Below are 27,711 nucleotides of genomic sequence, written 5' to 3' on the forward strand. Positions count from 1 at the left end.
TTTCTGAACTATGCAGGTGCAGCCAAACGTTTACAAACATTCCCAAAGCAGCACTGGCTTTGTATGGTGGTGTCAATGTGCCAGGCATGGCAGGCCAGTGTTTTCATTCGCTATGGTAGTTCAACAACAGATATATCCATCAATGAGCTCCTGCACTCACAGCAGAAGGCTGTACAGAAGTGTCTCTAGTAAAATATACTGTTTCATATATAGCAGGCATTGTTACAAAATTTACAGGGACTTTTCTCACTGTCACGCTTTTAACCAAATAATGATACATCACATACAGGTATGTGTCATATAGTTCAATCCAAACAAGTCCCATACTCTTATGTATAAAAATGCGACATAATTGTTACGTGGAAGGCATCACAGATCCGAACTTCTTCGTCAGCGAATGAGTGGAGCGACATGTTTCTGCGACTATCAGCCGCAGTGTACTGTCTGCGCTCACAACCAGAATATAGTGTGTTGCATACTGGAAGCACAAAGGTAAAAAAATATTATTTGACTTAACCTTACGTTCACAAGTTGTAGTATAAAATATTTATTTTCTGTTAAATCATCGGCGGTCAAAAACAATTGCACTGCAATATATGGAGAGCAAGACTTCTGTGACCACACTAATTGCATAGCTTTTGTAGCGCCGCCTGCTAAGTGAGAAATACATAGTGTACAGTTGATTGAACACGCTTGCTAATGGTGCACCCAGAATATGCTGTTTTAAATTGAACCAAGCTATGAGAGAAAGTGGTAAGTAATATGGATGGGAGCAATGCCCCATTGTTGGCAATTTTCTAGAGCAAGATTTTCTTGTGATGGGCGTAAGTGGCAAGTCAGAATCAATTTTCTTCATCATAATGCCACGAACAAGCTTGTTAATAGTTGAACAACAGAGGGCACTTTCTTTGCCTTTCAGGAATGAACCAGCCTCAAGTGTATAGCGATGTTGCTACACATTTCATGCAAAAAAAAGTACAAAGTTCAATTACTCCAAGTACAATGTATTTAGACAAACATATTTGCAGCACTGGTACTATAAGCAAAAGATTAAATGCGAACAGTAGAGCACGTGCCTGAAGCATAACTGAATGTACAGTGCATGAACATCGAGTTAGGCTGCTGAATGTGAGGGTGCTCGCCCTGCTGTAAATTTTGTTTTTTTTGTTTTGTTTGATCTAAAACATAGAAAATAAAAACCAAAGAAGACAGAAACAAAACTATCGCATCAATGTGAGCATCCTCGTGTCTGGCGGTCAAACAGGATGTGCACATGTCCGACGATGACAGACGTGTAGCACGCACTGTACCTTCATTTATGCTTTGGGCACGCATTTTGTCGTTCATAATTACATGTACAGCAATAATACATTAAATGGCAAAATGTAAATTTTAAAAAATTAATCGAAATGTTACGCCATCTTGAACATAAAGAAACGGGTATGTTAAGTTTCAGACAATCAAATTAGTATTGCCAACTACATACATGAGATGCAACATGAAATCGTTTTGTCACGCACACCACATTCTGCCTTATGTAACACACCGTGTGTTCAAGTTTACTATAGTGTACTGCTTTACAAGCAGTGGATGCATGAGCAAAATGCAAGAACCTATCTTTAGCTTTTCAAAAGCAAGCAGTAAACCTTCTGGATACTGATAACAAAAATTACAACACTGTATGAACACAACACACACAAGTAAACAAGGCATTTAAAATACAAGCATGCAGCACATTATGCCTAGTCTTGTGTACTGAACAGTGTGTTCTTGCACTTTGTCCAGCTTACTGGCCACGATAACACTACGGATATGAAAAGGACAGCTATATTCAAGGGCCAATCCTTGATTGAAAAATACTTGATGGTAAACTTCAGCACACATGCACACAACAGTGCTTTTAATATGAGACATACATAAACGAAATGTCAATACATCAAGAATGAGAATGCTCTTTTATGAGCTGATGCTTGATGAAAAGAGTTCCTGAGAAATTTGCTGCACTGGAGACTCTGTCTTTGGAGGGCTTGACAGGACACTACCTTGATGGATTGTCCTTCTAGTAAGGGCACGTTTTTTCTTTGTAGCTGAGAGCATGGTGCTTTCGTTTGAGGTTGTGCTCTCGATGAGTACACTCATGGATGACATCTCATCTGTTTCACTCAATGTCACAGCAGGTGAAAGTGCCAACAGCTTCTCCTTGAACCTCTTCACCAGTGCAATAGTGCGCTTTGCTGTCACTCTCTTTTCCATCTTATGCACCGCTGACACTAGGTCCGAGATGGCACACCTATGGGTAAGCCTCAGGAGGGTTAGCGCTTTAACAAAGACCAAGGAATCAGGCGAGTCTGGGTCCTTCAGCACTTCTCGGCAAAGTAGCTCGGCAAGACGATCATGTGGTGTCTGTTCGGTTATTTCATCATCAGAGGCATACTCAAATGGATTTTCTGGTGACCTCAGCAGAGTTACCTCAACAAGGAAGTTCAGGACATCAGCAGGATCAAGATGAGTCAGAGGGTCTTGCGAGCGCGCTGTCAATATGGCATCTAATGTGGGCATAAATGCTTCTTCGAAGCACTGGGTATTTTTTGGCCCACCTAGTGAGTATGTTCTCATAAAGGCACTCAATACTTGGTGAAACCGACTGTTCTTGTCGGCATCTGGATTAATCCAGTGCAAGATCAATGCAGACATGAGTGTCGGAGAACATATATGACCACAGAGCTGTAGTTTCGCCATACCTTCCGCTGCCACAGCCCTGATATTTTCATCTTCCATGTCCGTACACTTGGTCAAGAAGTCCACCAGTAGGCCTGATGATATTTTACATGGTATTGGACTCTCATCGTCATCCTCCCCTTCAAACACACTTCTGAGCATGCTGTCGAATGTCTCCAGTCCATAGGTTAGAAGAACATCGAGAGCCCCAGCTAAGGCAACACTTTGGATTTGTGGTTGGTCCACAAGAGCAACCTCAAAGAGAAGCTTGAGGTTTCGCATTGCAACATCTTTGTTCAGCACGCAACAGTAGGATAGTGCTCTTACTGCCTGCTTGCGGATGGCCATGTCCATCCTGACAATCCCGGGGAGAATAATGTCCTCAAGGCATGTTTGAAGGAAAGGAGTCAGTGATGTGAGGGGTGTGACTGCCATCATTTCAGCAATCAGTATCAGGCACTTTAGAATGATGGCTTCACTTTTTTCACACTCAATTTCCTTTGGCTCAGCCGACAGCTCTGCCAATTTAGACTGGTGGCTGGAGAGTTCACCCTCCAGTTCAGTAATCTTCTTTTTAGTCTCTTTAGCCGCATCAAAGTTTTCCTCTTCAATAAAAGTTGAGAGGTCCTCTCTCAGTATGTTCAGTTGCACTTTAATCTTGGCAATCAACATGTCTAATGCAGGCTCCTTCTGCGTTGCTTCTTGCGTTTGGAAGGTTTGGGTGGCTGCTAGAGGTGCCTGGATTTCAGGTAGCAACGCTTCAACTTCTTGCAGTGTATCATATGGATCTGGGTGAATGTATCTGATCAGCTTCATCAAGTGAGGTATCTGCAGTGAACCTACCTTCGTTGAGAGCAGCAATCTCCGAACAGTCTCAAGGAGGCATTCCCTCCCAGCAGTGTCAGCAAGGTCAGCGGACTTCAACAGCAGTATGAGCTGCTGTGAAACAAACTGATGGTCAAGCTGACGGAGTGCGTCCCACTCCGTACTAAAGGACAGCACATACTTTGAAACAAACCCACAGTACACTGTCAGGTCAGGGAAGATTTCATCCAAGCGTGACTCTGATTCGGCCGATCCCTGAGCTCGAAGAGTCTGCACAAGAATCCGCCAGTAAAGTGTGCCTTCACAGCTAAGTTTGTCCTCTGGAATGAGTTTGTCCTGGTCAAGCAAGCGCTGTTTGATGTCTTTGATGAACATTTCAATGCCATGTGTCTTGAGTAATGCCTTCAGTAATGCCTCCACGACTTTCTCTGATCCATGGACATCGAGAAGCTTTATGAGGTCCGCAACGCTGTCCTGACAATGCTTGAGCCAAGCAGGGATTAAGTTTGCTACGACAACCTGCCTGACTCCATTTGACGGATCATTGAGACCACTGTCTAGGAGCTCTGTCCTCTGTTTTATCTTTAGATACCTCACCGGCACCTTCTCTGCGATGCGCTCGTATGCACGCTTCCGGACCGCTTCTCTCGTGTCCCTAGACCGTTCAACCAGTGCCCCCAGTGTACGTGAAGACGGAACCATGTGGCTAACGACAGCCACACGGACGTCTGCGGATGGGTCAGCTTCGACGTGGAACAGAAACTGCTTCACAACTTTGCACTTCGAGTCACTGGGGTCCTGAAGCCTTGACAAGGCACCAACGGCGCGACTTCGAACGCTTCCGATGCGGTCGCGGAGCCTTGTAAGCATCGCGCTTTCAATTTCCTCAAAGAGTTTGTCGTCAATAACGCTGTCGTCCGTAACGTAGCCGAGCAGCTTCTCGACGAAAAGGCAGCATCTCTCGCGGATAATTTTCTTGCCACATCCGCTCCACTCCAGCACATTACGTAGGATGGGCTCCAAAAGTTCGTTCTTCACAGAAGTGTTGTCGGCTTCCTGTGAAGCAGTCGGCGAGGCGACAAAACGGGCAATGAAATCTAGAAGACGTTCGACGTACTCGCCGCTGTCGGTGTTAGGAATGATGAATTGCAGACACAATACGAGTTCCTTCAAGAATTCGTCGAAAGGCGTGTCACCGTACACTTTTCGGGCAACCTCCAGTCCTCTTTCAAATGCATTCGGCCTGTCCTGACAAACGGTTAAAACGTCACGCAGCGTTGTCATCGATGTCACATCCATCTTGTGTCACTGCGGCAGTCCGCACAGTAGAACAGTTTTCTGGATGAAGTTGATATTCGTATGCAGACTTAACTCAATGGAACCAGGTAAAGCAAGCACGAATGGATACGAAATGCATTCCTCGCACTGCGAAAAAAGGAAGAAGTGCTCGCGCCACTGCCGCCGTTGTTTTTGGCGTTGTCCGTTGGCGCGCTTAACGTTTGCGATTGTTACGCTACGTGCGGAAAGTTTAGCACTACTGTGATTCAAATATTGTCAAGCGCGATAACAACAGTGCATTAGATAGTAAAATTATTTTTTTCAGCTTAAAGATAGCGCCAGTATTGCCTTAGCAGCTATTTGGTGGTTTATTTCTGAAGAACGGATCTTACAAAGCTCACAGCTATGCTCACAGAAAGAAACGTTTGCCGGTACGTAGAACATGGCCTCCGAGACTTCTGCAGTGAGCAAGTTGCAGGTGCAATAGGTGGTGTCCAAATCGCAACCTTTCAGACACGGCCGCCTCGATCACGCGCGCACGGCGGAGCAAGCCCCGCTGTGCGCGCGTGATTGAGGCGGCCGTGCTTGAAACATAGAGTTTCTCTCTATGTTACCTAGAGGGAAAAGAGAAATCTGGCGCTGCTGCGCCAGACTTCGGGTTGGCATCGCTCTCGGAGAGCCAGGCAAGCACCGTTCCGTCTGTCACAATAATTCATTTTCTACTAAAACTGCACGTAAAAAGCTGTTTTAGCTTCATTATTACACAAAGACATGTTTTGTTTAGCTATGAGAACTATTTATTGATGTATAATTCTATAAAACGTAAAAAGTATCAGCGGGTCGCTAAAGTGGGAGAACAGAAGACAAGATTCGCGCTCGCTTTGAAAGAGTTTGGCGTCTGTTCATGCTTTTCTTCGCGTGGTCATGCATTGTAGGTGCGTCAATATGTAGCGTTAATTGAAACATTTCATGAAGATTTTACTTTAAGAACCCGTCATTTGTGTAGCCAAATCCACGTTCTAGACGGAGCCTTTTACAACACCAGCCAACACGAGCCTCGCAGACACACATACCGTCATTTCCATGACGGCACGGCGCCCCTTAAGAAACTTCCATAGATGGTGGCGCCACATTTCCCTCTAGGTGTTATAGTGAGAAACTCTATGGCTTCAGAGATATAGCTAGTATACCTCAGTTATACTAAGTTACACTAACTATATCTCTGAAGGTTGCGAGTTATACTAAGGTATACGCCGATGCGCCACTGTTCCTACGCGAGGCGGCAAATCGTTCTTCAAACTTTCCCTCTTAGCTAAATAAGCCGGCCACCACAAAAATATTATTATTAGCGCGTGATCCTACGTGTTTTCACTCGTCTATTATAGAGGAAAGGTGAAAGCCTAATTTTTTATTAAACTGAAATGAAACGCTCGCTTCGCTACAACTATTTATTGTCTAGTTTCACTTCAGTTGGCAGTGAAGTTTCATAAGTAAAACGGGTTCAGCAATTAAATGAACTGTACCGTGGACTTTTGAAGAGCGAAATGGTCAGACTCCATTCACTTTGTCTATGTCTGTTGCACACCTCATCGCTTCCGCCTATTGAAAAGACGCTTCAAGAACAGCAGACACTCTGGAGGTATTAAGTACGACGCCATTTTGAAAAGGTCGTATGACGGCACTTTTGTTTGCTTCTGTGATTGGCTGGCGAAAAACACAACCCCGTGCGGTCCGTGTGCCTTGGTTGCCAGCTGCTGTTCTTGTAAGTTGTATCTTACCCTAAGCCTGCTTTCCTACGTTCATGTGTTACGTGACGCGATTGGGCAAAAAAGAATATCCCACATCCGTGCACCATAGCTTGAAGTGGCGCTGGCCAACACTTCCAGCGCCACTTAAACCTGTAGCTTTTAAGAGGAAGCTTTAGCTCGGGGGCTCCTATCCAAATACATGCAAAAGGAGAATTCGTTTTTCTCGGCAACCACCGCACCGAATTTGACGAGGTTTGTTGCATTTACAAGAAAAACTCAAAATCTAGTGACTGTTGGTTTCGAATTTTAGAATTAGGTCGTCAATTTTTTATTAAAATTGGCAAAAATCGAAAACTTTCAAAAAACGAAACTATCAAGTTTACAACTCTGTAACTCAACCTCTCATAATGACAATACAATTCTGTGAATTGCATATAATAGTACATCTTAAGTGAACAAAATTGATACGTTACACATGAATATAAAAATTTTAGTAATATGGAAATACAACTTTTGCAAAACCGTTGTAACCAACGTAACAAATTCACGTAATATGTAAAATGACATATTGAATTTGTCCGCTTTGAATGATATAATGGATGCCGTTTACAGAACCGCGATATCAGTTCTTGATGCAGAGCTATGAATTTGTAAACTTCGTGCTTCTATTTTTTTCAAACGGTCAAATATTTGAAAATCGTTTTAAGGAAATTCAAGCCCTAAATCGAAATTCCACTTCCAACAGTCACTAGAATTTAGCTTTCTCTTTCAAATGCAACAAATTTAATTAAAATCGGACCAGGGGTTATTTCAAAAAAAACGTTTTTGCGTTTTTACATGTATTTGAAAAGGCCGCGTCAGAGTTGGGCCCGAGCTAAAGCTTCCTCTTAAGAGGAAGCTTTAGCTCGGGCCCAACTCCGACGCGGCCTATTCAAATACATGTAAAACGCAAAAACGTTTTTTTTTGAAATAACCCCTGGTCCGATTTTAATGAAATTTGTTGCATTTGAAAGAGAAAGCTAAATTCTAGTGACTGTTGGAAGTGGAATTTCGATTTAGGGCTTGAATTTCCTTAAAACGATTTTCAAATATTTGACCGTTTGAAAAAAATAGAAGCACGAAGTTTACAAATTCATAGCTCTGCATCAAGAACTGATATCGCGGTTCTGTAAACGGCATCCATTATATCATTCAAAGCGGACAAATTCAATATGTCATTTTACATATTACGTGAATTTGTTACGTTGGTTACAACGGTTTTGCAAAAGTTGTATTTCCATATTACTAAACTTTTTATATTCATGTGTAACGTATCAATTTTCTCCTCTTTAGATGTACTATTATATGCAATTCACGGAATTGTATTATCTTTTTTCGTTGTTGAGTTACAGAGTTATAAACTTGATAGTTTCGTTTTTTGAAACGTCTCGGTTTTTGCCGACTTTTAATGAAATATTGACGACCTAACTCAAGAATTCAAAAGCAACAGTCCCTAATTTTTAGTCTTCCTTTTAAATGCAACAAACCTCGTCCAATTTGGTGCTGTGGTCGCCGAGAAAAACGAATTCTCCTTTTGCATGTATTTAGATAGGAGCGCCCGAGCTAAAGCTTCCTCTTAACTAGTTTCCACAGTGCTGCACGTTTTGACGGAACTCGTAGGATACAACTTGAAAGAAACAGCAGCTTACAAAGTTGCCCTGCTTCGCTGAAAGGACCTGAAACAGCAGCAATATCATAAGGCAAATGGGGGCCACTTTATGGGTGACGTGTACTAAAGGTTTTCAGTGTGTGGGTTAACTACGCAGAATTGCTAAACGCTCATTTCCCTCCAATTTTCAGGCCTTATGAGGCGGGTAACTTGTTTCGCTGGCGTCTTAGGTAAACTATGCTATGCACTTAGTTTATGCTTATGGGTACCGCGTAAGCAAAGTTCTAAGTGTATGAGTTTTGTTCGCTGCTTTTGCAATTTACGTATACAAGTGTGCAGCGTTATGAGCGTTATGCATATAGCGTTACGAGTGCTCTACAGTGGCGCAAGGTTTAACCCGCTGCTGCATAACTACAGATGCCACCGATATCATATTTAATGAAGACGGAAGGAATGCTATTGTGAATTTCTGTGCAGAGTTAAATGCGTATGGATAAAATATAGCAATTGTAAAAAAAAAAATCATTTAACCGGCGTTTAAAAGCGGTTTATGGCGATTTTTATGCTAAATTTTGCTGCGTCCCGAGAGAACATGACGTTACACCATCATCATCATCGTTAGCCTATCTATGTCCACTGCAGGACGAAGGCCTCTCCCTGCGATCTCCAATTACCCATGACTTGCGCCAACCGATTCCAATTAGCACCCGCAAATTTCCTAATTTCGTCGCAGCACCTAGTCTTCCGTCGTCCTCTACTGCGCTTCCCTTCTCTTGGTACCCATTCTGTCACTCTAATGGTCCAACGGATATCTAATCTTTCCATTACATGACCTGCCCAGCGCCATTTTTTCTCTTAACGTCTATTAGAATATCGTCTATACCCGTTTGCTCTATGATCCGAACCGCTCTCTTTCGGTCTCTTAAAGTCATGCCTAGCATTCTTCGTTCCATCGCTCTTTGCGCGGTCCTTAACGTGTTCTCACGCTTCTTTGTCAGTCTCCAAGTCTCTGCACCATAAGTCAGCACTGGTAAAATGCACTGATTCTAGACTTTCCCTTTCAGTGATAACGGTAAGCTCCCAGTCAGGAGCTCACGATGTCTGCCGTATGCGATCCAACCCATTTTTATTCTTCTGTGAATTTCCTTCTCATGGTCAGGGTTCTCTGATTAGTTGACCTAGGTAAACGTACTCCTTAACAGACTCTAGAGGCTGACTTGTGATCTTGCACTCTTGTTCCTTTGCCCGGTTATTTATCATTAACTTTGTCTTCTGCATATTAATCTTCAACCCCACTCTTACACTCTCTCTGTTAAGGTCCTCAATCATTTGTTGTAACTCGCCTGCATTGTTGCTGAATAGAACAGTGTCATCGAAAACCGAAGGTTGCTGAGATATTCGCCGTCGATCTTTACTCCTAAGCATTCACAGTTCAATAGGTTTAATGCTTCTTCTAAGCACGTAGTGAATAGCATTGGAGAGATTGTGTCTCCCTGTCTGACCCCTTTCTTTATAGGTATCTTCCTGCTTTTCCTGCGTAGAATTAAGGTGGCTGTAGAACCTCTGTAGATATTTTTCAAGGTATTTACGTAAGCGTTCTGTACTCCTTGATTACGTAATGTCTGTATGAGTGCTGGTATCTCTACTGAATGAGCGTTATGCATATAGCGTAATCCTTTTCGTAATCTATGAAAGCCATATAGAGAGGCTTATTGTACTCTGCGGATTTCTCGATAACCTGATTAATGACATGGATGTGATCCATTGTAGAGTATCCCTTCCTGAAGCCAGCCTGTTCCCTTGGCTGACTAAGTCCAGTGTTGCCCTTATTCTATCGGATATTAGTATGGTAAATATTTTATATAATACTGGGAGTAAGCTAATGGGCTTATGATTTTTCAATTCTTTAACGCCTCCCTTTTTGTGGATTAGTATAATGCTTGCATTCTTCCAGTTTTCTGGGACCCTTGCAGTTGACAGACACTTCGTATATAGAGTCGCCAGTTTTCCAAGCAAAATGTATCCTCCATATTTGATTAAATCGACTTGTTATTCTATCTTCTGCTGCTCTTCCTCGTTTCATGTCTTACAAGGCCCTTCTGACTTCATCACTAGTTGTAGGAGGAATTTCTGTATCCTGTTCATTACTGTTTCTAATGGAGGTATCCTGACTCCTCTGGGTATTGTGCAGGCTAATATAGAATTCTTCCCCTTCTGTTACTATATCTTTGAGATTGCTGATATTACCCTGCTTATATTTCAGTGCATACATCTTGGTTTGTCCTATGCCAAGTTTCTTTCTCACTGATTTTAAACTGCGTCCATTTTTTACGGCTTCTTCAGTCATTTCTCACATTATAATTTCGAATATCCCTTATTTTCGCCTTGTTGATCAGTTTTGAGAGTTCCGCGAATTCTCTTATCTCTTGAGTTGGAAACTGTGATTTTTTTCTCGTCTCTTTATTAGGTTCTTTGTTACTTGGGAGAGCTTGTCTACTGGTTGCCTTGGTGTCTTGCCTCCCACTTCAACTGTGGCCTCTGAAGCCAGCCTAGTTACGGTTTCATTCATTAGCTCTATGTCATCATCATCTCTCTTTTCTAAGGCTGCATATTTGTTTGCAAGTACCAGCCTAAATTTGTCTGCTTTTGCCCTTATACTACCTCTAGGTTGACCTGTTTCTTCTTGACTAATTTTTCTCTTTCTCTCTTCAAATAGAGATGAACCCTAGCCCTCACTAACCTATGATCACTGCACTTTACCCATACCTATCACTTATATATCCTGCACTATGCTGGGATCAGCAGAAAGCATGAAGTCAATTGCATTTCTTGTTTCACCATTAGTGCTTTTCCAGGTCCGCTTTCTGTTGCTACGCTTCCTGAAAAGGTGTTCATTATTCGAAGCTTATTCCTTTCTGCGAATCCTACCAGCATCTCTCCTCTAGCATTCCTAGAATCGACGCCGTAGTTGGCAATTGCTTGTTCACGAGCCTGCTTTTTCCCCACTTTTGCATACAGGTTAATGTATGTGAATCGAATACAGCCTTTATAAAGATTTCTTATAAGCAGGGTGTCGAACAGAACCTGAACTGAAAACCGTACCCGAACTGCAATTTCGGGTGGAAATGAACCGGAACCCGAACTGATATATTTTTTGGAACGTGCCTGAACCCGGACCCTACCTGAAACGAGTTTAACGGTTCGACAAGAAACGGATCAAGCACGTAAATAAGATGACAACGCGTGTGCTCTATAGTTTGCACGGTCCTTCGAATAACTTCGAATTCCTGTATTAAATCACTAACCAAGATTGATTGATTGATTGATAACTGCGTCTTCAATCGGCGCACCCCACGAGCAGATTGTTACGACTCACGAGGTGCGTAGCGCGCGATAATGTGGACAGACGAACCATAGCTTTTTGTATTACTTATCTTTTATTAATTATTATTGTTATTATTATTATTATCTTATACCCGGTTTTCATCTGATTATTTCCTTTTTTCTCCAAACACAAAACGTTTACTTTTAAGCTCACACGCCCAAATTGTTAACTCCCTTGTTATCATTATTATTTTTAGGCACCTAATTAAACCGCCCGATTCTTGGCCAATCCCCCGCTGTGGGTATGTGCCACGGCCACTAAGGACAACAACAACAACAACAACAATGAGTATGTGCTCATAACCATAACCGACTGAAGTCGACCATAGACGTCCGCGCTGCACGCGAAACGTCTCTCGTTTGCGACGGCGCCCTCTTCGGATGGCTAGAAATTATTATTGTGTTGTTAACTGCCACAACAGCAATGTAAACACGAAAGGGTTGATACCACCAGTGAAATTCCTTAAATAGACTGGATGACAGGCCATTTACGGAAGCGAAGATCTTGGGAGCCTGGCCTCACAGTTCATTGGCCCAGAAAGCAGTTCGAGCGCTTTTTCGCTACCTGAAGGCAACAGACTTGAGTGCCCGACTATAGACATCCTACACTTAAGTTCTCTCTCTTCCTATTTCACTCCCCATTCCCCTCCCCACGTGTAGGGCAGCAAACTGGACTCAGTCTGGTTAACCTCCCTGCCTTTCCGTCTTCCCTTCTTTCTCTTTCTCTCTCTCTGCCGATTCACAAGAAAATGGTACGAAAAAAGCAGACCACCGAGATGGATTACTGCTGTGCGCCGAACAAAGTGAACGAGTGGCAAACGAAGCGATCTCGTTCATTGATCACTTGTGAGTGATATATGACGGTTTTTACGTGTAATCCACATTAATTTTATGATTACTGGGTATATAATCCTTTTATTCAAGTAAAAACTTTCAGTTGTTCGACCAGCGCTTGTCCTGTATTCTTTCTCGTGTTTCGTCTGTGTGCGCACCGCCCAAGAATGGAAACCACTTCTGTTGCATGCGCTAGCAGTGGCCGGAGTTCCCGTATGCCGAGAAATGGAATGTGTGCACGATGCATTGAACATGACGGGAGTTCATTTCTGCATCACCACTGCACCGATCGATCGAGTGACTGGACGATACACGCCCGTGTCTTGGTCGCGCCGGCGTTGCTGAAGCAGAAATGATTACTATTTTCAACTTCCGTCTCTTGAGCACTGCTAAAAAATGGCCAAGCTATTTACATTGCTGCCTCTATACTATACTGTAGGGGACGTACTAGTTAAAATTGTGTGCGCATGTGATATTTGTCCTATGCGGTGATATATTTTGTTTATTTCCGCACAGTGTCGATGGAAGTTCGTTGTCGCCAACAAAGACTACACGGATTTGTAGTAAACATCTTGTGGGAAACTGCAAAAATGACTTTAGCTAACACGCATCGTATGTGCCGACGATTTTTCCGGAGGCACATACGATGTCGTTTCCAATTACCTGCTCAGTTTCACTTACATGGCTAAGCAGACGCTGCCCGTTCGCCACATTGCAGCCATGAAAATAATCATCAAGCCTACCGATCTTCTTAAAGGAAAATATAAGCGTGTATACATCGTCCTTCGAATTCCGCGGGCACACACCGTGCGCTGTACGAAACGTGTCCAAACACGCGCAGTGCAAGAAGCAATCGAGGCGGTGTGAACAAAAGATGGGAGAGGACTACACTAAATGAGGCATTGTGTACATCCACTAGTTGAATTTTGCCCCGCATGCGGCGCTCACACATCGGTGCGGCATGTTTACTTTTTCACTGCTCTCGCTGAACCCAAGGGCTTCAAGGATGCCAGTGGTGCCTAAATCGACCGCTGGGCAGTCGTGTTCACATTCTAATAAAACATGCTCCATAGTTTCCCTAGCTTTCCCTAGCTTAACATGTGGAGCATTCTGGAAACTTTAGGAGTGCAAGATGGAGTAACCAATTTTTTAAAATATATCTATAAGTGTAACCGGGTGATTATACAATGGAAAAAGCAGGTTTCGGAGCCTGTAATGATTCGGCGGGGGCTTAGGCAGGGGTGTCCATTGTCACCTGTGATGTTTTTGCTGTACCTACAAGGCGTAGAAGCCAAAATACAACAAAGCGGACTCGGCTTCAACCTATCATTTAAAAAAAAAAGTGATTGAACAGTCATTACCAGGACTGATGTATGCGGAGGATATTGTATTAATGGCTGACAATACAGAAGATCTGCAGGGATCGATGGACATATGTAGTACAGAAGGAGACAGATTAGGCTTGAAGTTTAGCAAAGAAAAATCAGAAGTCATGATTTTTAATGATAACATTTGCGGCGAACGTAAGATACAGGAGGCCACGCTGGAGATAGTCGATAAGTACAAGTATCTTGGGGTGTGGATAAATAATGGAATTGAGTATCTGACAAAGTACGAAAAATATGTAACGACTAAAGGTAACAGAAGCGCAGCGATTATGAAGAGTAGGGCACTGTGGAACTACAATAGGTACGAGGTAGTACGAGGGATATGGAAGGGGGTAGTCGTTCCGGGCCTGACTTTTGCCAATGCAATTGTATGTATGAGAGCAGAGACGTGGGCACAGTTGGAAACTAGGCAACGTGGTGTGAGTAGGCTCGCCAAGTAACCGCGGCTGTAAACGGCAAGTGAAATCAGCTTCTGTCACGTGACATGGTTCAACGCACGTTTGGAGCTTAGCCCAGCAGAGTACAACGCTCTTCCAGTTGTGGAAATTATTCGTAGGGCACAATGAGCGTGCTTTTGAGTTCGTTCTATCTCCGCCCTTAACCAGAGCAACACTGCGTGCACGTGCAGATGCACAAGAGAGGTCGACGTAAGTTTCAGCACAAAGGGTCCTTGTTCATCGTTCAGGAGCAGCGATGTTTTGACCTGCTTCTTAAAAAAAAAGGAAACAGCAAACTGAGCGAGACGTCAAATGCCGGCTTCTTTCTTTGCTATGGACTAGAAGTTTGAAATTACAATTTATGTAATACAATGGGAATTCGGGCAGTCTTCGACATCGTCGATCACATAAATACGGGGTTCTGAATACCTGGCTGCGCGTGTTCAAAAAAAGATTTTGCACTCACCGCTGCACTGTTCTCGCTCAAATTTTGCAGAACGATCGCATTTTGTCGTCGACAACGTTTAGTGTAACACTTAGCACGATTAGTCGCCTATATTTTAAGACAAAAATGAGAAACTGTTTTCGCCTACGGGAAAAATGGCGTCTGAAAAGCCAGCCCTGGCACAGACTTGTGTCGCCGCCTGCCGGCAGCAGCAGGAAGGAGCTGCTTAGAGACGAAACGGCATCTTGAAATCGGCCGCATACGCGACAGCAGCCCCTACTTGCTGCTGCCGGCAAGGGGCGACACAAGTATGCGCCAGGGCCGGTTCTCCGACATTTTTCCCATAGGCCAAAAGAGTTTCTCATTTTTGTCTTAAAAAGCAGGAAACTAATCATGCCAAGTGTTACACTAAACGAAGTCGACGGGAAATGCGATCGTTCTGCAAGATTTGAGCAAGAACAGTGCAGCGGTGAACGCAAGATGTTTTTTTGAACACGCCCAGCAAAATATTCAAGGCCCTGCATACCACAGTTCGCTCACCACCAGACCTGTAGTAAAAAATTAAAAATAATAATGAAAATTAACTGACCGCACGCTGGCTGTCACAATAACGAGTGTGGAAGCTACGCAGACCATATGCTGACGCAGCGATTCTCACTAATTACCCATTTCTTATTTCCTCAAATATGTGTAATTTATACGTAAATTCTTGCCTCCTCTTGATGAATTCGTTCTCGCAAAAGAACTGTGTGGATTAATTAATGTCGTTCTAACAAATTCCCTAACTTCTCGAAAACGTTACATGCAGACAATGTTTCAAAAGGGTGGATTTCCTAGTAGGCAACATTTTAAAGTGTTGAGGTTCAATTAAAGGCAGTTAAAGTTTTTAACGGAACTGCTCGGCCTTCGCTAGAAAATGGGCTGTGATTCTGCAACGTCGCACTAGACTGCTTCTCTCTCTCTCTCTCTCTCTCTCTCTCTCTCTCTCTCTCTCTCTCTATATATATATATATATATATATATATATATATATATATATATATATATATATATATATATATATATATATATATATATATATATATATATATATATATATATATATATATATATATATATAATTTTCTTAACTAGAGGTAATGTATATTGTGCTCTCTGCAGTATTTCTTATTTTCCTTATCAGCGCCTGAAACAAGCGGCTTACTACGCGCTCCTATCAAAGCTGAAACCGCGTGCGGTTACTAAGCGGCCTGTCCAATGCCAGCTGAAACCATAGCGAATTTACATCAAGTGCGTGAAACGGGTCGCGTTGATTCAGGCGAGTTGGAGCGAATACCGTCGCAAGCGCAGAAATGGAACAGCCTTTCGCTGAACGTTAATTTCCAAGGAGTCCCTCTGCGCGGGCTGCGGGGACGTGGCGTACACTGGTCTCTCGCAGACCATGGCACTGGGCAAGGAGGCCAGACTATCGCGCCGGGCCGCAGCCCTTTGGGCAGTCTTCGTTATATCCTTTTGCTTAGAGAAGTGCTGCTCAAGACCTTTGCACGCACGTAAGTGAATCCCGCCGTATGTCTCCTTAATTTATGATGGACCTGATTCCACATACCGCCAACGTCTGCTTGATCGATTCGTTCATTAATTGAGTTGAGCGCCCACGACTTGAAGTAACACTCGCATGTCTATATGGCTTGGCCTATAGCATTCACAAACGCCTACTTCATCTTCATCGGAATGGTGACAAGTCCCGAGAGTGTATAGTTTGTATAGGTTACAGTACACTCCAGTATTGGTGCACCGAGACGGTTGCGCGTACTCTGTGCCAGTGTCCTCGTTCCAGTGCACAAAAGCGCTCTGCACCCCGACTCGACAAGATTGACTATACCATCCCTCAACGGAAAAAATAATTCCTGGACCCTGGTCCCAGCCGTAAAGCATCACTGTGTTCTTTAAGAACGTCGGGACTGTATGAAATATATACAGTCGTTGTCGGTTGCCTTCTTCGTGCTTGGGCAGATTTCATATCTTGCCTGTGGTTCTCCTCATCTTTTCGACACTTCCACCAGTGTAGAGTAGACAACCGGACAATTCAATCCCATTCAATGTTTTGCTTATCTTTCTATGAATGAAAGGAGCAGTCACAAAAAGCTACTACAGGAAGTAGCTTGACGAGGTGGCTGCCCCCTACAAATGACATCAACGGGCAGTTCGCGGAACAAAAAGAGAGTACGCAGTGAAGATGTTACAGAGTTGAAATTTTTTGAACACAGAACTGAGAGGCAACCTTTATGTCTAACAGGCACTTTTAGAGGAATGAAACAAATCCTACAGCAACAAATAACGTGACAATGTAACATGGTAGCATAGGAAACAGTCCAACAAATTAAAAGACTGAAAGAAAAAGAATTGCAAAGTTCGGTAAAACGAAGAAGAATAATAATAGAAAGTTTGTTTCAAGAACACGTCACGAAATTCTCCCAAGAAATATTTTTGCAAAGTCAACCCCATTTTGCTGGCGCAAATTGTTTAACAGCGGAAGTAACCGGTATCGAATCATTTGTTTTGCATAGTTTATACAACGTGTAAAGTGCCATAGTTTCGGATAACGTGTGTCATATGCGACTGTTTGTTTTAAGATTGGCAAGAATTTGCAATACAGTGTATTTCTTCTTTACCTATAACTTTCAGTAGCGAGAATGCTTAAATTCATAAAGTGAAGGTAGTTTAACTATGTGTAATTTCGCAAATAACTCGACTCTGCGAAACATATATACGTCATTTTGCAAACTAATCTAATAATTTGCTTTCGTTATAAAAATAGCTTCGTAATATTAACATCTGTAGTTGTACCCCAAACAAGAGCACCGTAATTAAGAATATAACAGAATAATGATTTATATTGCAGTAAATTTGCAAATACCGAGAACATTGCATAATTCTGCTGCCAGAAGCCAAGAGCGCGTGAAAATCTGCCAACCAAGAAGTCAACCCATGACATAGTTGCAGAAAAATAGGCGCCGAGAGTCTTGAAGGATTGGACGTATTCAACTGATGTGCCATTGATAACCAGAAGGTACATGTGAAGCTCTCTGTGACGCGGATGAAACATTACTCTTTAGTTTTGCTGACATTTACGAGTAGATTTAGGTGGTTTTATTTACAAATACCTGACAGGCTTTATGTAGGAGTATTATGTGGGGGGAACTAGACAATAATATTTAACAAGAACACGAAATCAAACAAAAGAAATTCAAGAACCAGGTACTATACTATGGTAAAATGTAGCAGATATGGTGTAACATTGTCATAATAGAATACGTAGTAGGTTTTATTCAAAATTGAGTGGGCCTACATGATATCCCTGTGGATCATAGCTGAATTAAATATATAGTAATGTTTGCACGATTTGCTAAATAAACAGTAGAGCGACCAGAAAAGAAGAGGCCCGTATTGTCAGCGTAAATGACGTACTTCAGCGTTGCATCAGCTGTACCGACATCGTTGATACATAAAAGAAATAAAAATGGGCCTAAAGAACAGCTGCACCTCCTGAGGCACTGCTAGATTGATCTGTTTGAAGGAAGATGTGAACCCATTAACCTCTACATCATGTGTACGGTGTCGTAAGCACGATGATATTAAAGAGGACGTTACCCCATATACCGTAGTGATGAAGCTGCTGCCGTGGTCAAACTCTCCGTCTTTCATATCTAATTTCTCTCTCTTGCTCTTGGTTCAAAAGCAACGCCGAGGGCCATGAGAGAGCTAGACGCCAGTACTGGATGTTTCCGGATTATTTTCGACCATGTTGGATTGTTCAACATACCCCGAATGCCCGACCACCAGAGTTCTTGCGCTGTGCTCCTACTGGAATGCTGTCGCGATGACCGGGCATCGAACCGATGACCACGTACTGAGCAGCATGACGTCGTAGCCACTTATCCACCGGGTCAACCACAAACGTCTTCCAAAAGTCCCCCACGGGCCCCAGGTTTCCGCGTGCTCTCGTGCATTTCCATAGGCCCGTAGTACGTATAGTGCAATGTGCAGCCATCCTCGCTTTAATTACACTCTAACACACGGTCGACCCTGTTTCATACGTGTAATGGTGGAAATATTATGTGTACTGCAATTGCTTATCCCACATTATTAGAAGCATGATGTGAAGTCCAAATCAGTCCCTGCTTATTATCCAAACAGGTGTTGCTGAGCACAACCACCGGCACAAGCGACAGCTAAATGGCCTGTTCACCAGTATATTAGATGGAGTCAAGAACCTTGTGAGTGAGTACTACTATACCTGAAACTCATCTTTTTGTGACGACTAAATAGATAAAAAACAAAAAAAATCGCCTATACAATGACAACGTTCAGCGTCTCGAATCTAGCTCGAATCTTATGGAAACGGTATTTTACTTTTTTTATTACCACTATACATAACATTATTGCAGTAGCTTACACGGCTTACCCAGCGTTCTGCACACCTTTGATTGAAATTGTTGTGTTGCGCAATGTCTTCGACTATACTTATGGGAAATCGTTTGCGTCATTGATATAAACACTTGTGGTGAGGATTTTAAGGTCTATACAATGAAGAAGGAAAGTTGGCGTTAAATGAGTTGGCCGTCTGGCTGTATATCGTAACGCAGTTGTTGTCTTGCAGTCTTCAGGACCAATGAGGCACGGACAATGTAATAAACCAAAAAAGAATAATTAAATGTCAGATAAGGTGCGCCGGGACGCTGCGCGTCAACAAGAAAGCATCAATTGACCGTGCATCTTTGTCGCAAACACATTTTCATATTTTCTTCTGGTGTGTATGCATAAACAAAAAAAGAACTTACAGAAACACTCGGCTTTAAAGGCAAATGTTGATTTACTTCAACAGAGAATTATTCCAGCACACTGCAGGATCACTGCTCTTCCAAGTGTAAATGAATACCTTGTAAAATTATTAGAGTGTAGGTCAATTGCCGCAATATAAACAATTGCGAGTGGAGGGGTTAGTTGCCTTTTGTCAACTAAGATTGCTTTCTAAAGCTGATGTGAACGACGAAGCTTCCCAAAGCTATAACGATGAAGTTCTATCGGAACACGCTCGACGAAGCTTTATATATTCACGCACAATAAGATCAGTGGTCAAGGGTCCCAGAAATTTTTTCTATGTGGCGCTGACGCCTTTTTCCTTGCGTGGTTTGCATTAAAAGTCGTATCTGCAGTACTTTCATTGACATTAACTACAAGTCTTCCGAAACGGTAAGATGTAGAACTGAGTAGGGAGACTCCTGTTCAAAAAATCGGTTCTTCTCAGAGGCAAGCCTCTAAATGGAACGCTTCTTTTAATATTTCATTTTAGCAGATTATATGAAATAAGCGGATTTGTTTATCGCAATACGTACAGCTGAGAATGGAGCACATTGTTAAACAATTTATTGAGTAAGCTAAAAATTGGTTACGACAAAATCGAGCGCTGTCGTTTTTCTAATATGTCAACACGAAGACGTGGGCGCTGGCCGCTGTCGGTTAACCATCACTGCGACCAAATGTCTTGCGCAGATACCGGAACAAGCATCGCCGGGCTCGGCACAGGCATGCTCAACTTGGGAGGCGACGAAGGCATCGGTGGTGTCGTCAGCGGAATGCTAAACCTTCTCTCTATTGGATCTGGTGAAACGCTTCTCTGCGAATGCCGCTTATTCGGCAATTATGCCGTCGGAAACCAAGTGCATGCCTAGCTCCGCCATGTGACCATGTTGGCCTGTGTGATTCGATGGCTTTCCTGTTCCTTGTACGCATGTATAGATGCTTCAGCGCCCTGGTGCACACTACAAGGTTAAGAGCCGCGGAGTAAGGGTTCATCATAAGAGCAAATAGAACACTCTAGATTCCTTTACGAAGTAACTGGATGACCAACTTGAATAGCTCCCCTAAACTTCGATAGAAGACGACTGCCTTGCAGCGTGCCTGTTCAAAGTGGGACTACTCCAATGGGTCTACGAATATTCTGAAATGGAGTTAAATATGATACAGTTACTCTCTAAAAAATAATTGCAAGCGCCCCATTTGTTTTTGGACTTTTCTAACCTAAGTGCCACCACCATGGAGTCGTATATATTCCAGACAAATCGCACCAGCCGCAGAATTTATCCTGACTCTGTGGAATCCTTTTGGCTTGTCTTATGTGTGTATCCTGTAGCCCTTCCACTACACCGTATTTCTGCTACAATCTCGTATACATGGGCGCGGTTTGCGCTCAAAGCACAGACTGCGTCGCCAGCGTGCCTTAAAAGGAGAAGGGATGAAAGACCAAAGTGATGGTGTTTATCGCCGTCTTCATGTTCCAGATTTCCGGCGATTCTGTCAGTTTTGGCTAGAAAGCTTATCTCACAGAGCTTCCACACGTAACGCGTCAGTTACCGCACGCCCTCAGATCCAGTGTTGCGCAAACTCAATTTTTTTCTAACGTCCGACTCGCATAAAAGACTACGTCTGCCTTATCGCTGGACGCGCCGGCCGCTGCTGCATAAAATAGCACAGATGCTTTTGAAACGAAGAAACTCTGACGCTGCTGTACTCAACAGATGAGACTGAATGAACTGTCCTCCTGTGCCAAGCACTGCGCTCCGCCGCCTAACTTTATGCAAGGAAACGGAGGTGCCCGAAATTACTGCTTGACGAAAATATAACAAAGAACGATACGTAACCTTGGATACCTGTATACATGGGTCCATCCGAGCGCATCGCACACTTATATAGCGTTGTCCATGTGACTAGTCACTAGAGCATAGCTGTACGAAGAAATACGCCGGCGTTCTCCATCGTTCTGGAATGTAATGTCTAGCGTGAGATTGAAACGCTCACTATATGCATATTCTTGCTTTAGCACCGACTGCTTACGCATGAAGGCAGAACACTTCTCTGTCGGTGCCCCTCTAGAACGCTTCCAGCTGCGGACAGCTTCCAATCTGGTGTACGCGAATCACCACCACCAGACGTGAAACTTGTAGAAGGCTGAACTTTAGAATATTTCTAGACACCAACACAATTGACCTACTAACATGAACCGCACGTGCAGCGGGACAAGATCCGCCGTTGAGTTTGGACAAGTGTTTCTGGAAGCGGGCGTTCCGAGAAGCAACGCTGCGGCGTGCGCAGACGTGGGAGCGAGAGTTGAGTGCACACAGAAATGCACATAGGTGAACACAACCCATTGCCGAATACATCTGTGCTGGCTGCTCGAAGGCTTCGATTTCATGTTAGACTAACCTTGAACCACAACGTCAGCTTCCAAGCAACGATCTTTCTATGGCGAGAGACCAAGTATGCACTAGTTGGCACGAGCGTTGTCTGTTCACAGCAGCCTGAACAACCACTACAAGGATAATACGAGCCACGATTCTTGGTTAGGGCTGTAGGTTGTTCTGGAGCAGTACTTTGGGATAGTAAACTGTCATGGACCACTAACGAACAACCTCACCCCTATTAGATTATAGTGCAGGAATATTGTTGTATTTGGTTTCTGTCGGCGGCGGAATAATAAACAAATAGTCTCGACACGATGCGCCCTGTGCTCGCGTCAGTAAGTTCAGCAGCACTTGTTTCTTTCTGGGGCTCTTTTGGTTTTACCTTTTTTGTGAGGAAGTTATCGCTGCAGATAAGATAAGCATGCAGCGCATGTGCCTTCAGAAAGCCACATGCAGCTCGCACAACCTTGGCGCGCCCACCGAAGTGAAAGCACATCCAGCTTTGTGACAAGCTCCTATTTGCCTGACTTACCGGAATACCGAGAACGTGGCGGTGCAGCTGGTATGACGTGCAGGTCGTACTCCGGAGTAGGAAAACGGGCGCTATCACTCACACACAAAATGTTCGATGTAAGTCACGTGATGTGCTCGCCACCCAAGTGTTCACCCATGCTTATATCTGTCAGCAAACACTTTCGAAACGAGCGTGTGCGTTCCGCTGGCTAGGTTCACCGTTGTTTGAAGAACAGAAGCAACGGAATTTCAGAAACTTCACAAAGGCATAAGCGGGCCGCAGTAAAGCGTTCGAGGGGCTTTTCCACACGAAGCAGGCGTCTCAAGACCAACGCCTGAAAGGACCGAACAAAAATGAATTTTTTCTGATTCAAGTGTCTGCCTCAGCCTCGCGACCGTCTGCCAGAGTAAGCGACTTTCTTTCGCTTGCCGCTTTCGGGGCATGCGCAGTCAGAGTCAGATTGTCAGCGCGCAGCGCCGCCGACACGCAGGATATGACGCAAAGTTGGTGGGATTTTCATGACTGTGCAAAAAAATTCTTGTAGCAGAGAAAAACAGCCAGCCGATGTATGTCCGCGAGCCCTGAGGGCATGCATGACTGTGCAGAAAATTGTTACGTATAGCAGGTGAAAACAAACGTTAATGGGAACCGTGACAGAATCGAAGACGTTAGTTTTTACGACTACTTAGGGCCGTTTGTAATCGGCACAGAATCGGCAGCGTCGCGCTGAGCTTATAATGGGCAGGTACATACACAGCCAAATTCGCCGCAGTCGCTGGTGTGTTATTCTATTATTTTGATTCGAGCTGCCGATTTCGGCAGTGACGACGGCCATTGAGTTTGCAGAATGAGGTTGAAGAACGAATACAGAATCGTTTTAAAAGCTCGGCTGAACCTCTGGACCACCACGGTCTAAATCAATGAGACCTGAACACCGAAGGCCATGTTTTAATGCTGGCCAGCATTGAAGACAGCATATGGTGAGCGCTAAGAAAAGAGCTTCGAGCCTAAGTAGTGGAACGTATTTGGACGCCACCTCGCGTCGACAAGAGATAAAAAGAGCACATATTATCGTTGTATTTTAACGCTTTGCGTTTGCAAACTAAAGAACAAAAACCACAACGCAGTTTATATTGAGTGCATAAGAAAGCAGGACTAGGTTTTCTTATGTGCAGGCGACCTTCCCGCCATGTTTTCAAGTGTCTTGCTCAGCCGCCATCTTCTTCGGACAGCATCTAATAGCCTGCATCGTTCTGGACTTCGATGCTGTCCTCGCGAAGCTGTCTCTTTTACCGGTTTCATCAGAACTGGAATGAGATTTGAGACGGACGCTGTCAAGTCGCTTAGCGAATGTTGAAACATAGCCAGATACGAAAAATGGGCAGAATCAATCGAATCAGGGGCCCTATAACGTAAAACTATTCCAATATGTTTCTATTCCAATCTCCTGACGTCAAATTTGCGTAACCACCGACGCAAGCACCGAGCGGTCACCCACAGGGTTGTCTGTACAGACCAATCAAACACTATCCTCGTTCATAGGAGGTCACTTTTGTTTGCTTGAAAAACGAATAACATTGCCTACACTGAGCGGCTTGTCGTATCTAATTGGCTGACAAGAGGCGAGGAGAACGCTCAAGGGGAGAGGGATCCGCTGGGGCAGAGCCAGTGCACTGAAAATCGATAATCAGATGAAGAGGGTGGTGCCGGCGTCTGCGATTGGTCGGCTTTCCCTTGCTTAGCTTGTGGTGGCTGGTCGAAAATCGCGGCGGCATGCAACGGAAACTTAAGAATGACGCTAAAACTGACCCTCAGGAAAGAAGAGTTGGCAGAATGAGGTGGTAAACGTGCCGAAAGTGCTCGAAAACAGTTACACGGCCACGCAAGAAGTTTTATTATGCGCAAATACACCCATGCTCTCCGGCAGGTGCGAGTAGCCAGCGTCTCGGCGATCGGCGGCAGCCATCTTTTATTCCTTTCGGAATGGGGCAGCCTGCGGCTATTCCGAAGAAAATTTAGTTTTGTTCGGCATATTAATGTATCTTTATCGCGTACACGTCACTTTGACACGGTGAGTTTGTGCGGTTTTGTGACGTCACCGTACAGGCAGGGGAAGTGGATACAGCCCGAAAACTTGTTACCAATAACCGAGGGCTAATGGCGAAAAGGGGTCGAATCAGAAATGACTGTATTTCTTTTTTCTGTCAAATCATGCATAATCAGTTTGTACACATCATATCAGATGGGGAGCTATCGCGGGTTTTGTGACGTCGCGTGACAGACAGGTGAAGTGGGGGTGGTGGAAAAAAGTTTTTGACCAATCGTGGAGGGCTGATAGCAGAATTGTAATAGAAAAGTTTGGAATAGTTTTACGTTATAGCGCCCCAGGTTTCATTTTAGTGCAAAAATAGTTTACCGGTGCTGGCGCATGCAAGAGAGTCGAAAAATAAAAACTTTTGGTCTCGTAGATTGACGCTGCAACTGAAAGGCAGACCGCAAGAACCTTCTAGGACATTTTGCATTCCGTAGGAATTGACACGTGTGGCTTGAATAGGTACGTCGCTATGTCATGCGCAAACGCATACGCCCTTCTCTTCGTCTCTTTTGTTGCCCTTTCCTTGGCGCAAAGTAGAAGTCTAGAGTGCACATGCACAGGTTCACCTCTCTTCTGTTTCTGCAAGTAAAATGTGCACTCTCCTTCTGAGTGCTGCAGTGACACGAAGCTTGATTTGCCGACTCAGCCGAGTTACGGCGTCGAAAAACGCACAAATTTTTTCTCTGCTATAGCGTGCAGAAAAAAAGGAGGTTTTACGTGCCAAAACCATGGTCTGATTATGAGGCACGTCGTAGTGGCGGGGGGCTCCGGAAATTCGGACTACTTGGGGTTCTTTAAGGTGCACCTAAGTCGAAGTACACGGATTTTTTCGCATTTCGTCCAGTTGGTGCAATGTCATGGATCAAATTGAGGGGACCGGTTTTATGCCGCGACACATTACATTCACACCTTTCTTCAGTTGCAGACCCATACACAGTGAACGTCGTTTGGAGAAGTATTGTTTGAAAAAGCTTGAAGAAGTGAACGAATTCTGTCACCTGGCATCGAATGCTATCAATATGCATATACACCACGTATTATGTTACGATAGGTTGCCAGCACTTCACTTAGCTACTTAACCAAAATAATTTTTTTTTATGTAGTCAAGACAAAATATGGAGCGAAATATGTTTTATTTTTCTTTGTAAATTCGTAATAAAATATTATTTTCAATCTATTATCTTCTGCATATTACGATTGTCTTTAACAACCGAGGTCTGAGAAGAAACTCACATGTCAGTGACATTTCCCTTTCTCGACGACATCGAGTAAGCTTGAATATAAAATATACTGATGCGCATGAAGTCCCCGAAAGCTGGAGCTTCGAAAACTGCGCGATTAATATCAGTGGAGTCCTTGTTATACGGGGGAAAAAAAAGTAAAGGGGGAAGGGTGGGGTTGGGGTGGAGAAGGAAATACGGCGCACGTGTGGAAATCGCTGTTAGGTCGCGCTTTATTTGATGTTTAAGGAAATAATAAAACAAATGTCCGAACTTAACGCTGATGACGCAAATTCAATGCAATGTTTATGCAAATGAAGTGCGATTACGCAAATGTTTAATTTAGGTGCAGCGTCCACTGCAATGCAATACATGTGGTACAGCGCACGTTCTTTCGCACCGCAGATCACTACAATCACTCATATGGAAAATTCATGGTCATAACAATCTCATGTGTTTTTGCAGATATACCATAAGGTCGTAATAACTTCAGCCAGTCCTCGTTTGTTCATAATTCTTTGTTTAGTTATTTTTACAGCTTGTACGATTATGGCAGGAAGACACATATGGAGGACTCTTAAGCTTCGCCTCTAAGAGCGGAACGCGATAGCGTTCAAAGATCACTGACTGCTTCTCACGCTTCCCAACAACTGCAGCTTATATAACCGTAATGTTTAGCGGCAAACGTAGGTGGCGAACGCTAAGCACGAAGGCGAGCTTTCTGGTAGAACCGCCCACTCTTGCATGGGCGGCGGATGCGCGGAGGCGAGCGCCATCTGGATGGCGTTACAAGGAACCGGGCGCGCCGCTCTATAAATGGTAGAAACGCTGGAAAATGGGTTTATGTTTGAATTTCCAAGTAACAGACGTGTTTTCTTGCATATTCAAATTACAGTCGAACGCTATCGTGTCTGTAGGTTGCAAGCCGTACTTTACAATTTTTTGTCACATTTTACTTTGAGAAATTAAATTAGTTCAGTAATGCCTTTGCGCTACACGGAGGGCCTGCGTGGTTGGGTATGCGTGGTTCGAAATGATTTTTCGCTCACAAGACGGTTGGCGCGGGACGCCGGACGCCGACGCCAATTTTTCTTCGTCGTGGGGTCCTTAACGTTTTCACGTTAATAACTTCCTGATGGCCAGGTTTTAGGGTTCATTCGCTCTGGTGATTAAAAGAGGTCGCGCGACCGACACCGACTGTCGACCAACGAGCGTGACCCACGGCGATCGTCGTTCGCACTGGCAAGCGCGGGCCTTCCCGCCGCCACACCGAAATGTCTCGCAAGTGGTGTCGTTCACGCCTGTTCACACCTTGATCGTCGCGTAAAACAAGCGTCGGCGTATATGGGCGTCCTGCCCCTGTGCAACTGACGGGTTCAGTAGGCTTGCGACTGGAGTGGCACTACTGAAGAATCGAGAAGCGAGCAATTGACTCAGATCAGTCGCTTTTCGACCAAATCGATCACTTGCGACCAACTTGGTCACACGACCTCTGCGAGTCACCGGTGTGAATGAGCCCTTAATAGCTTGCGGACGCCTGTGTTTATAGTATATATCCTTTGTCACTTAATTTCGGCGCTTGTATTGATTCCAGAAATCCTCACCGGCATACTTGGCACCCTGCTGAACGGCGACCTCCTGGGTGGACTGTTGCCTTTCGTTGGCGGCCAGGGATAGTGCTCGCATGCGATGAATTAAAACGTGTGATGACAATTTGGGTTGCCTCATTCGTTATCCTTGGTGTGTGTACTAGTTTATAGCATTACTGCAGTTCTTGAGGAACACCGGCCTCAATGACCGATTGTAGTACTGCTGTGCGTCCTCCTGTGTGCACGCTCATTCTTTCCCTCTATTCTTTCTTTCTATTCCACCTTTCCCTTAATACTAGTGCAGGGTAGCGAACCAGACGCTCGTCTGATTGACCTCCTTGCCTATG

At 44.0% G+C, this 27,711-nt stretch overlaps 1 protein-coding gene and 1 long non-coding RNA gene across 2 annotated transcripts; one reads left to right on the forward strand and one right to left on the reverse strand.

The window, feature by feature from the left end:
- Positions 1–1,872: 1,872 nt before the first annotated feature.
- On the reverse strand, positions 1,873–5,053 carry Cap-G (Chromosome associated protein G). Its single transcript, XM_065448505.2, has one exon. The coding sequence runs from the start codon at positions 4,840–4,842 to the stop codon at positions 1,957–1,959; it is 2,886 nt and encodes a 961-aa protein (XP_065304577.1). The 5' UTR covers positions 4,843–5,053; the 3' UTR covers positions 1,873–1,956.
- A 1,500-nt stretch (positions 5,054–6,553) lies between these two features.
- LOC135915413 (uncharacterized) lies at positions 6,554–27,604 on the forward strand. Its single transcript, XR_010568616.2, has 4 exons — positions 6,554–6,583; positions 18,903–18,986; positions 20,259–20,369; positions 27,370–27,604. It is a non-coding gene; the product is annotated as an uncharacterized lncRNA (long non-coding RNA).
- The last annotated feature ends 107 nt before the right edge of the window (positions 27,605–27,711 follow it).

Source organism: Dermacentor albipictus, chromosome 4 (assembly GCF_038994185.2).
Source record: "Dermacentor albipictus isolate Rhodes 1998 colony chromosome 4, USDA_Dalb.pri_finalv2, whole genome shotgun sequence".
In the NCBI taxonomy this organism is placed as follows: domain Eukaryota; kingdom Metazoa; phylum Arthropoda; class Arachnida; order Ixodida; family Ixodidae; genus Dermacentor; species Dermacentor albipictus.